General features: G+C 59.9%; 1 protein-coding gene across 2 annotated transcripts; it reads right to left on the bottom strand.

Annotated features, from left to right (window-relative positions):
- Positions 1-123: 123 nt before the first annotated feature.
- SLC34A1 (solute carrier family 34 member 1) lies at positions 124-12,404 on the bottom strand. Of its 2 annotated transcripts, XM_036014013.1 has the most exons (14): positions 12,352-12,404; positions 11,309-11,315; positions 11,086-11,177; positions 10,799-10,948; positions 10,587-10,715; positions 10,373-10,516; positions 9,326-9,437; positions 9,044-9,239; positions 8,867-8,962; positions 3,532-3,601; positions 3,154-3,321; positions 2,012-2,128; positions 1,794-1,918; positions 124-1,150 (listed from the first exon to the last, which is right to left on the bottom strand). In XM_036014013.1, the coding sequence occupies exons 3-14, from the start codon at positions 11,123-11,125 to the stop codon at positions 647-649; spliced, it is 1,851 nt and encodes a 616-aa protein (XP_035869906.1). In that variant the 5' UTR covers positions 11,126-11,177; positions 11,309-11,315; positions 12,352-12,404; the 3' UTR covers positions 124-646. The 2 variants fall into 2 exon arrangements, with proteins under 2 accessions (XP_035869906.1, XP_028383945.1); XM_028528144.2 differs by lacking the exons at positions 11,309-11,315; positions 12,352-12,404 and having other exon boundaries at positions 11,086-11,191.

The raw sequence follows: 12,404 nt of genomic DNA, 5'->3' as shown, positions 1-12,404 counted from the left end.
GGATTGCTGGGCAAGCTTGCAGGCCCGCTCTCTCTGGGAGTAGCGGCTGTCTTGTGGGGGGAGTGGTGTTTCTGAGTCCCAGCCCATGGCCTCTCCTCACCACTAGATGAGAGCAAACCGATGTTCAAGTGCATAATGAAAGTTTAATTCTTTCCCTCCCCCCCCACTTTAAATCAGGCAGTGTTCGGAAAGGGGTTGTAGCGGTGATGCAGAATGCCGGGTGAGGGTGAGAAGCATGGTGTCAAGGACAAAGGATAGTGATGGGGAGGGGGCGAGAATCCAGACAGTGATTCAGGCACCAACCACACTTATGTACGAGCAGACAGCGGCAAATCACATACTCAGATCCTCCCTACTTCCACCCAGCCCAGCTGGAGCTGTGTGGACACAACTACACAAGGACAGGCCTCCAAACAGTGTACAAAGGACTGAAAGTCACACCCAGGCCCGCTGCAGCCTGCACAGAGCCCCAGGGGCTCTGCACTGTGCACCTGTGCAGGCCAACACACAGGCTCCCACAGCCCAGACCTCTGGGGACCTGCGCAAGCACAGGAGTGAGCCCAGGGTACCCAGACAGCCCCTGGCCTCCCACCGAGGGCATCAGGCACAGGCCGTTCCCCACCCTAGTGGCAGTCAGGGCTGCAGCCTAGAGGTGGGTGGCATTGTGGTGCGCAGGCAGGGCAAGGTGGGGAGAGGGTGTGGCTGGGGGCAGCTCCTCTAGGAAGACCCTGGCAGGCAGCGGGGGTGAGCGGGGCTCGGGCCTGGCACAGCACAGGGTGGCCCGGGTGATGAGGCGGTCCAGGGGCTGCAGGGAGTGCATCCAGTGGGGCAGGAACTCCCAGGTCTGCAGCCACTTGGGCAGGTGCCGCGGGCTGCGACTCTGCAGAACGCTGATGAGCACCACGAAGGCCAGCAGGGCCGCGAAGGGCGCACCCACGCCCACCATGGCCCGCCAGCCTGCCATGGAGATGCCGAACACCAGCGAGGGCAGCAGCAGAAAGCACAGCAGGAGGTACAGGACAGCAAACCAGCGGTACTTGGCGGTGCGTTTGCCTAGTGTCTTGGCCATGCGGATGGGCAGGCGCATGCAGGGCACCGGGTACCACAGCAGGATGCCCGAGATGTTGAAGAAGAAGTGGCAGAGGGCGATCTGCAGGAGAGAGGGGGAAGAAGCCGAGGTGGGCACAGACGTGGGAATAGTTCAGAGGGGCCCAGTCTGGTCCGGGAGGCGGGAAAATCACCATAGGGTTGACGTGCCCCCTGTAAAACACTGTGACACTTCTGGATCAGCGGGCAAATAACCACTGCCCAGAACTCTCCACATCTCCCTCACAAACCTCCCTTTCAGGAGTTCCTTGGAAGATCCTGCCCAAGCCCAGCACCTGCAAGATTCTTCCTAGTTTCTGGCTTAGCAGCTCTGGCCGCCTGATGGGGTCACACCCTGGCCCTCGTCCCTGGCTTGTCATTACGCCTTTGCTCCCAGAACAGGCACCTCTCTGCCATGTCCCCCTGCTCACTCTTGATCCCCCAGACCGGGCCAGGCCCCCTCTCACAGCATCCTCAGAGTGCACACCCCACTGGCCATTTACTGGTGTGACTCTGAGTCACATCTTTACTAAGTGAAAAGTAGACACCAGTTCTACTTCGCCCGTAGGGTTGCCACGGAGCCTGGCATAGCAGACGGCCCCTGGTCAGCAGTCAAAAGTCTGTTTCATGTTATCCCACCCTGGGCCAGCGCCACGCTCGAGCCCCGTCTGACCCTCCCTCTGGTGGAGCTACTCCCTGGGGCATACCTGGAAGGCGCTGGGCAGCTTCTCCCGGGGGCTGGCCAGAGCGGCCAGGATAGCCGTGGTGGTGGTGCCGATGTTGGAGCCCAGCGTGAGCGGGTAGGCGCGCTCGATGCTGATCACACCCAGGCCTGGGAGGCAGAGGGCAGGGTGTGGTCTCCCCGGCTCCCCTTGCAGCCCTTTGCCTGCCACCCGGCACTCCCACCCCGAGCACGGACACTCACCGATGAGTGGGGTGATGGCTGAGGTGAACACAGAACTGCTCTGGACAACGAAGGTCATGCCGGCGCCCACCACCATGGCTAAGTAGCCCGTGGCCCAGGTGAAGGGGGCGGGGAAGTCTGTGAGTAACCCATCCCAGCAGGTCAGTGCGGGGCGGGCGTTGGGACCAGAGTAGGGACCCTCCTCCCAGAGGTCTTGGATGCCAGCTTCCAAGTGGGACCTTGTCAGTCCCCTGTTCAACTGGGATGGGGTCTGCTGGCCCTCCGGTCCCGGACTCAAGGCCTGTCTCCGCCTGGCTCTGTCTCGCTTTTGCCCAGGCTGTTCGCTCTCCTGCATGCCCACCCTCCGGGCAGCCTGCAGTGGACAGCCCTCCCTGCCCCGCCCTCCTCCCACCACCGAGCTCCCTTCCCGCATTTGTCACGCGGCCTTGCCCGTGGCCAGGAAGCATCCTGAAAAGCCCAGAATGAAGCTGACAATGAAAATCAGATCCCCCGAGTGTCCCCATTGTCCTTAGTAAAGTCCAGACCCTGAGCACAGCCTATGGCCCTGTGACCCCTCCTCCATACCTCCCAGACTCGCCCCCCAATCTCTCTCTGCCCCCTCCGCAAACCACACGCTGGCCACAGACCTGCCCCGCTGCTTCCTGCCACCTGGAAGGCCGTTCAGCTACATCTTGACTCCTCATTTAGGTCTCTGCTCAAATGTGCCCCCTGCACTGGGGCCGCTCACCACCTGCTGGGAGCAGCCTCCTCCATACTCTGATGTATTTCCTTTTAGCTTCCTCCTTGGCCGACCTGCCCCCCACCCCACCCCCTCCCAGCCCAGGGCAGGACCTGTCTCCTGTACCTCACTTCTCTCCCCTCCCACTACACCAAGCCTGGCACAGGTAGGGGCTTGATGACTACCTGCTGATTCAATCACAGAGGCCTCTGAGAATCTCCTTGGAGCCACCTGCTGACAGACCCCAGCCGCCAGCACCTCGGGGGCCTCAGAGACCACCAGGTTCCATCTCTTTGTTCACAGGAGGGAACCGAGGCTCAGAGGTGGCAGGGCTTTCCCCAGCTCGCGGAGCAGGGCAGTGGCACGGGTCACTGCAATTTGCAAAGGCCCATGCCCGGCTGGCCCACCGCTGCCTGGTGCTCACCGGTGTTGATGACCTTCTGAATGACCTTGGCCACCTGGCCCTTGAGCAGAGAGTTGAGCATCTTGACGAGCAGGATGAGGCAGGTACACAGGAGCACCAAGGAGCCAGCCAGCAGGATGAGCCCCACAGCCAGGTCAGGCAGACTTGTGTCCACAAAGATGTGGTTGCCTGTTGGGGGGGTGTCAGGTTGTTGAGAGCTGACACCCCCTGGCTCCCAGCCCCCCACCTAGGGCGCCTAAGGCCCTATCTCAGTCCCTTAAACCTCAACAACTGGCCTGACCCGAGCCCAGGAGCTGGGCTGGTTGGCAGCTGTTTTTCCTGGGGGCAGCCCTGCTCTGCCCTGCCAGGCCAGGCCTTTCCTGCATGGCAGACACTCACATTTCTCCATGCTCGAGTTTCCGAGGGTCTGGCTGCTGTTGGCCTCTGCCCTGGGCATGGGGGTGGAAACCTAGATTACGAGGAGAGTGACTTAGGAAATTCCAGAAAATGCATCCTGGAGATGGGGCCAAAGTGGAGACTCAGGAGAGATGGGCCTGCGGGCACCATGATGGGCCTCCTGGCTGCACGCCCCTGGGTGCTGTGCAGCCCTGAGTGCTGTGCTTGCCTGCTCTGAGCCTGTCTCCTCTGCTGCAGAGGCGAGAGCGGAAACACCTGCCGCACAGGCCTGGTCACGGTCAGCCCTCTGCAGTTTTGCCCCGACAGTCCCCTGAGCTGGCTCTCTGGGCTCACAGGGCCCGCTGACCCGGTGGCTTCCTGTCCTCCTTTTTGCCACCTCTCCTGGCATGAGGCTGTTGTCCATGGTTCTCTTCTCCTGAAATCTCTCCCATTTTTATTGCCAATCCTTCTCGGTGCCCTCTCTACCCCAGCACCCTGGCCCAGCCTCCCATCTGAGGCCCAAGCTCCATTTCTCTTTTGTTCACTTCCTTATATGGAGAGAGTTGGGGGGAGGGGCAGGGGACCCCTGGGGGGCCCAGGCCCCAGGCCCCAGGCCCCACAGCTTTTTCCTTCCCCACTTACTATCAGTGAAGTGATGGGGGTTTCTGGGGAGGCTCCTCGAGCCAGAGGACCCAGGGCCAAGCAAGCAGCCTAACCGAGGGGCTCAGCTGGAGGTGGTGCATGCAGTGTTCCGGGCCTGCAGGGGGCCGCAGCCCCTCAGCTCCAGGCCACTGTTACCCTCCAGGGGCACAGTACAGCGTGGCAAAGAGCCCAATTCGACAAGAGAGACCACAGTTCTATAGTTTTAGGTAAAACCCCCGGTTTGCAAATGTTGACAACCACTTTAAGACATGCTTTACCGTTCTAGGAAAGTCAGTCTGGTCTGGAGAGCATTCACTTGTAGCCTCGTTGGGTTAAGGAGTTATTGTTTTTAAATGCTTCCCCCCTTCCCCAGACCCCAGTACAAGAGGAGAAAGTGGTCTGGGCTGGGCTGGGACCTACAATTTCATTGAGGGCATGGGGGCTGGAAAGAGTAGTCACTCCCAGGGCCCCAGGCAAAATGCCAGAGCCACAGCTTCTCTTGTCCCTACAGACAAACCGTGCTGCCTCTTTTGGGAGCCGATATAGGTGCTGGTTCCATTCCTCTGGAGCTCCGCATTCCACATGCCACTGACCTGCCCCCGTGCTGAGGGTACAGGTGCATGTGGGGTCCTGGCACTTTATGTTACAGCTCCATTAGGTTTGATTTTAAACTATGTCATTTAAAAAACGTATAATAAGATGAGACCTATTTATGGCACCTGGCTTTAGGTTGGGGTTTATTTTAGTGGTGTGTGCTCCCTTGCATGGGGCACTGTGCTCGGCTGTGTTCCCAGCTTGTCACACCAGAGCCTCGGGGTGCTCCCAAGCAGGCTGAGAAACCAGGAGGAAATAGTCTCTGATGGGCGTGGTTAGAAAAGCCAAGCAAATGGTAGGAACTGCTCTGCAGGTGAGGGACAGAGCCAGGTGTGAGGGACAGCCAGGTATGAGGGACAGAGCCAGGTGTGAGGGACAGTAAGGTGTAAGGGACAGAGCCAGGTGTGAGGGACAGTAAGGTGTGAGGGACAGTAAGGTGTGAGGAACAGAGCCAGGTGTGAGGGACAGTAAGGTGTGAGGGACAGTGTCAGGTGTGAAGGACAGTAAGGTGTGAGGGACAGTAAGGTGTGAGGAACAGAGCCAGGTGTGAGGGACAGTAAGGTGTGAGGGACAGAGTCAGGTGTGAAGGACAGTAAGGTGTGAGGGACAGAGCCAGGTGTGAGGGGAGAGCCAGGTGTTTGCTGTCAGGTAGGTCTGAGTTCAAACCCTGCCTCTTACACCAACCACCCTGGGCACGCCCTGCCCCCTCCCTGAGCTCATTCTCTCTGAAGCAGGACAGTGAAAGGGCTGTTTACAGGGTTACAGGAGAAAATGTGTGTGAGATGCTCACCTAAGGACTTAGCTCATGACAATGGCTCCAGATAAGGACAGACCCCTTCCCTCCCTGGGCCCATCGCCTGGGAAGGGTGTGTGTGTGGGAGTGGGGGGGGATTGACTTCTCAGGTTAGAATCAGTGGTTCCCACATATATGCCTGAGGACCTTGACCCTGTTGGAGGGGACCTTGGTGGGTCTTCCTTCCTGAGGGACCCCAGCCTGGAGCCCAGGGAAGCAGGTGATGCCCGGAAATGAGTGGGGAAGGGGTCTGTGGGATTCTGGGAGGCCGGAGAAGGGCAGGAATTTCTCTGCGATCCCCTAGGAGCTGGCAGTGTTGGGGCAGGACAAGGGCAAGGGCTAAGGCCTCTGGGGTTTTGAAGCCTTGACATTCCTGCCCAGGGTGTGCGGTGTGGCCCTGGCCGAGCTCACAGGGGAGTTCAGAGGCTGTCAAGGGGAGGAGAGAGAGGGTGGAAGCTGCAGCCAGATAAAGAGCTGGCAAGCCCAGGGTCTGGGACACCCCACCCAGGATGTGGCCGTCCCTCCTGGGGGTGTGGTGCAATTCGGGGGGAGTGTTGGGGTGAGATGTGGTCGGGGTGGTGAACTCAGTGGGAAGCAGAGAGCAGATGAGCCTCTGGCTGCCCTGGGCTCAAACCCCAGCTGAACACTCCCAGCTGTGTGACCCTGGACCAGACACACAGCCTCTCCCGGCCTCTGTTTCTTCCCCTGCGGCAGGGGTTCGTCAGCCTGCCCGCCTTTCCCCAGAGGCTAGTTGTGAGGAATCTCGGAAGAGAGATTTGGGACTGAAATGTCTGCAGAGCCATCCCAAATTAGGGAGGCACCTCTGGGAACTGAGAGGTGATTAAGCTCACAAAAGAACGCCAGGCTCCGAGAATCCTTTCCTGGGGAGAGAGCCAGACTGGGGGCCTGCGCACTAGCTTCCCCTCCAAGGGAGGGCCCTAAGGGTCTTTGTTTCTGAGGGGTAGATCGCCACGCCGGCAGCGCCATCTGGTGGTGGAGGGGGGAACTCCTTAGAGCATCACCTGCCGCACCGGTGGGTTTATCTGGGTGGCTGCGGCCACCTGGTAGCCCTCGCTTGTGATGGGCACAATGGGGAATGCACATGAGTGGTGGGGCTCCAGACTGGCATCTGGAAGAGGCTTTAAGATGAAAATTCAGGAACACGGGCTCCAAGTTCCACCAGGACTTTCCTCCTTCATCAATCACATGAACTGGGGCAAGCTTCTCTGAGCCTCAGTTTCCTCATCTGTAAAATAGGGATGTAGTCACCCCTGCTTCTCAGATTGCAATTCCTCACAAAATGCTTGTTGGCACCAGGCTGGTCTGGCTGGCAGTCCACAGTGCGACCGCACAAGAGCGCCAAGGGCTGTAGCAGCACTAAAACTGCCTCTGTTTTTTCTTTCCCCATCTGGACAACCTCAGACTCCTAGTCCTTTCCTTGGTGACATAGTTCGCTGGAGACTGGGTTGGGCGAGGTCGGGTCCAGCGTGACGAAAGCATGGAGGCAATGGGGACAGGCTGGAAGGGAGCACTGGAGACTCGGTGGCCAAAGCAAAACCCAAGTCTTCAGTGCTAGAGGATCCGCCAACACACATCACCTCCAGCTGCATGAACGACGTCCCATGGGGCTGTCCCAGAGAGAGAGCAAGAACAGGGACCTCAGGTCCCACCCCCTGGTTACTCTCCAAGCCAAGGAAACTGCTCTTAAAGGGTCTCCAGGGCTCAGGTAGGTGGCAGCTGGAGCAGTGAGGACAGCCCAGCTGAGTGACTTTGGGCAGGCTGCTGCACGCCTCTGAGCCTCGGGGGCCTCCTGTGGAAGACGGGTTGCCATGTCCACCTCACCAGCACCGTGTGAGGGTGTCATCGGGGAGGGCTGCGTGCAGTGGTGCGTGCTGCAGGGGGTGTGCTGGATGCAGGTGGGCAGCAGGGCTTCCGAGCAGCGAGGAGCTGGGCTGTGGAGCTCCCTTCCACGGCCTGTTTTATTGGGAAGATCAAAGTGGGGGATTTCTCTCATTGCAGGTTTTGCAAAGAAGCAGAGAAGGTTGTGATGATTCTTTGAGCTCGAGAGGGCTCCACCAGCCGGTGACAAGGTGGAGGTTGTCAGTGAGGTCCCAAAACCAGCACCAAAGCTGCCTGTGCTGGATTTCTGATGTTGGACAGCCTCGAACACTCAGCAGGGCTCAGGTGGAGCTGTGTGCCATGCCAGGGAGCCTTGGAGGGCAGGGTGAGAGGCTTCTCTCCACACACGCCGGGATAAAGGCTCAGTGACATGGAGTAGCAAGCGGAGATGATGAGGGGGAAAGGCGTGGGCTTGGAGTTTCCTTCTCTCTCGTTCTAAGTGGGTTTACTTCTTATATGTAATCACCAAGGGGGAGCAGGCACTGGGGCTTATGGTTTTGATGGAGCGGATTCCCACTGATGGCTGAGGGAGAAAGTGTGCTAGTTGCCCGCTTCCTTGTTAGTCTGGTGTCACGGCCAGTCCATGAGTGTCCAACTCATCCAGAGAGATCTTCATTCAGGCCGCAGAAGCCAGAAGCAGCAGAGACAGTGCAGAGGGACGAGGGGACACAGGCCTGTGGGAGTCTCCAGGGAAAGGAGCTCCGATGTTGGCACCAAGGGCTGCTGTGTCTCCAGTGAGCTGTCCGCATGGCCCGCATGGCCTGCTCCTGGGCCTGTCCTTGTTCATCCTGCTCTCCTGGGCATCCTTGTAGCGCTCCGTTCCTGCCCTTTCTGTGTATGTCTGGGCCCCCAGGCTCAGCAGAGTTGAGCCACTAAACCCCTGTACCCCGTGGGGAAGAGAGAGTCCTAGACGGTGAGACCTGCGCTTGGGGCCCTGACAGGGTAGGGCAAGCTGTAGCAGGTTTCTTTGCCCCTTGGAGTCTATTTCTCTGCTGGTGAAACCAGAGGGTTGAGGCAGATCAGGGGCCCCTAAACTGAGCATGGAGCAGACAGGGGCCTTGTCGAAATTAGGCTGCCAGGCCTCACCCCCGAGTGTTTCCTGATTTGGCAGGTGGAGGGGAGGGGCTGAACACTTCCCATCTCTAACAGGTTCCCAGGTGGCACAGGTGCCGCTGGTCTGCACTTTGAGAACCGCTGGGCTAATCAATTACATGCCTACTCTAATCGATTAGTAATGGCTGCCTTGAGTCAGCGTGAGGCATGGTCTCACAGAAAAGGGGCCGCGTCTTTGCTCTCTCTGAGCTAACGATGTCTAGGGTCTGCATGGAGCCTTGTAAAGAGACGAGGGCACCTACAGTCGGCTGCCCCAAAAGGCGGTTCTTTCACCTGGGGCTGGACCTGGGGACTCACCTCTGTGGCGTCTGGGTGGCACCAGATCCTGATGAGACTGTGATTCCTCAGGGACTCGTCGCCCATGGCAATGCTGGTGATCACGGACTTGTCCAGCTGTGGGCCAGATGTGGGCACCGTGAGGGAGGGGCGCCTGCCACACCCAGCCCCCACCTGCACCGGCAAGCCCCGCCCCACCTGGATGATGAGCTTAGTGAAGGGCTCCGTAATGATCTTGAGCAGGTCTGGGGCATCTCGGCTGCTGAGGATGTTGAAGGAGGCCACCACCCATCGAGTGATGTGGTACAGGTACCGGGTGGCAGCCTCCAAGGGCAGCAGGACGAGAACAGACAGCCAGTTGAAGCAGTCGTGCACAGTGGCCCCCGCGAAGGCCCTGGGCAGGAAGGCCACGTTGTAGGGTAGGCTGGGCCTGGACCACCCGCCCCCGACTCCCGGGCCCCTCCCCTTCTGCCTCCTCACCGCCGGAAGTCGGTCCTGTCCCCTGCCTGCATCAGGGCCACGATGGTGTTGGTGACAGAGGTGCCGATGTTGGAGCCCATGATGATGGGGATGGCAGAGCTGACCTCCAGCACTGGGTTCAAGGGGGCCTCTTAGCTGAGGGGTGTGGACTTCCAGCTCCCACACCCCAGCACCTCTGCCCTGTCCTGGCCCCCAGTGGGCATTCCTGCCACGCTGTGGGCCCCTCAGGGCAGCAGTGTTGCAGGTACCTGTGGGTATGTGCTATGTGTTTCACATATGTGAACATGTGTGAGCCAATGCATGTAGATGAACGTGTGTGTGGGCATGCATATATGAAGGCATGTGTCCTGTGTGCAAATATGTGCACCTGTTGCCAATCGATTAGAACTGGCATCTGTACACAAGTATGACAATCAGTTTCGTGTGTCAGCATAGCTAGGTCTCTGTGAAGGTGTTTTGCAGGTGTGATTGCCTCTGCAATCAGCTGACCTTAAGCAAAGGAGATAAACCTCAATAATCTGGGGGGCCCCATCCAATGAGACACAAGGCAAAAGGCCTTTGGAGCACCGCTGAGGCTTCCCTGTGCTCTGCAGCTTCTGCTCCAGAGTTCCACCCGCCCCTCCCAGTGGTCTGCACACCAGCGGTGGGCATGCCTGCCAGCCTCAGTCCCCGGGCAAAGTCCGTGCAAGCAGCCGTATATAGACATACATGTCCCCCTATAGGCTCTGCTTCTCTGATTTCCCTGGTGCTGTTCCCCCGACTGGTGGAATAAGTACCATGTGGTGCTGTGGAGGTGAGCCATCCTGGGTCTGTGCCCCCATCTGCTACCCTTTAGCTCCTGGGACCCCCCCCTCCTGACTGAGACTCCTGTCCAGGCCTAGGAGGATAGAGGGGGAGATGACAGAGCTCTGCCCTTTGCCCTCCACCCCTATTTTCACTCCTGCCCTTGCCCTCATCCCTGACACGCCCCCAGCCCGCTGCCAGCCCGCCCCCAGAATACCCCGCTGCCCACACTGTGCCCCGGCCCGGCCCTGTGGGCACACTCACAGCCAGAGGAGACCATGCTGACAATGATGGAGGTGGAGGTGCTGGAGCTCTGCACCAGCACGGTCACTAGGATGCCCACCACCAGCCCCGCCACCGGGTTGGACAGGATGGCATTGTCCTTGAAGATGTCACCAGCCACCTTCCCTGGGAAGCATGAGCCACACTGTCCAAGGCCCTTCAGGGACCCGTCCCCAGGCCCCTCCCCTGACCGTACCTCCAGCCAGCTGGAAGGCGGAACTGAGCACATCCAGGGAGCACACAAAGAGGTAGAGGAAAGCGAGCATCAGGGGCACCTTGAGCAGCGTCACGGCAGCCCAGCGCAGCTTCTGAGCTAGCCCGGACTCTGGAGACGGGACGATCGTGAATGTGTGGCCAGAGGGCTGGGCAGCGGTGGCCAACACCCCCACCTCCTCCCCTGAGGCCCACCTGGCTTCGGCTCCTCCTCCAGGGCCAGCTTGGTGGGCAGCGGGTCATGGAGCTCTAGAACCTCCCCGAAGGGGCAGCCAGGCTCGGCGAGGGCCACCGGGCCCAGGCTGGGGAAGGCATAGGCAGCGGTCCCTGGGATCCTGTGCAGGACTGGGGAGGGAGGCTGGTCAGGCGTTCCCAGAGGCCCCAGGCCCCCAAGGGGAGGAGGGGTGGGGGGAGGAGGGGAGGCTTCCCCTGGGGTGTGGGCAACCGTGAGCAAGCAGGGTCTGGGGTGGGAGCGCACTCACCCTGAGGGCTGGGCACGTAGGCAAAGGCCGCCCCACGCATCACATGGCCCCTGACTGGGAGTGGGGAGACAGCAGGGCCCCCCAGCCTGTCTCTGTAGGACATCATCCTGGGCACATGCGCAGGCTTCTGCAGCAACAGTGAACGACAGCTGCCGGGCCCTGGACACTCGCACATCCGCCCCCCATGCACACAGAGTCATGATGTGTGATTCCAAACACACGCCCATAGGCTCCCCCCCCCCACATACACACACACACACCTGGGGACACACACGCAGGTGGTCAGCACAGATTTGGGCATGCGCTCACTCACTCAGCAACTACTTATTGGGCGTCTGCAGTGCCCCGGGCACAAGCTAGATGCTGGGCACCGTGGTGACTGAACACAGACACAGCACCTGCCCCCCAAAGCTCAGAGTTTGGTGGGGAGATATATGTCAATGAAATAATCCCTCAGATAGATGGGAAATGGCAACGAGGACAAGGGTTCCAATGGCAGATATGGGTGCCACCAGAGTGCCTGGGGGGGCAGAAAGAGGGCATCCTGCTGTGAGGAGCCAGCACAAGATTACCAGCAGAAGGGGAAGGGGCGGTGCTGAGGCCAGGCCAAGTGCAGGCAGGAGCCGAGAAGGCCCTGCAGTGGGTGAGGCCAGGGAACGAGGGGACAGAGGCTGGGAGGTGCCTGGGGATGGGTGCACAGGAGCTTTGTCCGTCCTGAGAGCGGCGGTGAGGAGCCACAGGCACCTCAGGGGAGCGTCCACCGGGCTGGGCTCGCCTCACAAGTGAACTTCTTTCCCTGTCCATCTCCCAGTCCCCCCAACAGTAAACAGGCCCTGCTGACTTTCTCCCGTGAATGCAGCTCAGAGAAGGGCTGGTTTAGGTAAGGAGGACCCCTCCACACTGGCCCCACATTTGGGAAGCCCAAGCCTGCTTAGGCACACCCACCCCCTGAACCCCCGCCCCAGGAGTTCTTGGTTCTTGGGGCTGGGGTGCCCCAGTCTGCTTCAGCAATGCCCCCCATCCCATTCCCAACATTGTCCCACGGGGCCCTGGCTGTGGGGCGGGGGCAGGGGGCCAAGCTGAGTGCCAGGTCCTTGGGGAGCACAGCGACTTTCTACTTTGGGGGTGAGCCAGACTGGGTCAGCACTGACATGTTATGGGGGCAGGAAGAGGGGCACAGTTAGGACACAGGTGAGGGGCTGGGGTGATGAACTGTTCCTCATTACGTGTGGGGATAAGGTTGGGAGGAGAGGGCCCTGGGCTCACCTTGGGGCTCTGTGTTTCAGCTCCTGCTCAGCTGCTCAGGGAAATCCCAGGAG

This window comes from Phyllostomus discolor, chromosome 13 (assembly GCF_004126475.2).
Source record: "Phyllostomus discolor isolate MPI-MPIP mPhyDis1 chromosome 13, mPhyDis1.pri.v3, whole genome shotgun sequence".
NCBI lineage: Eukaryota > Metazoa > Chordata > Mammalia > Chiroptera > Phyllostomidae > Phyllostomus > Phyllostomus discolor.
The sequence above is the reverse complement of the archived record's forward strand: the minus strand, read 5'-3'. Positions and strand labels throughout refer to the sequence as shown.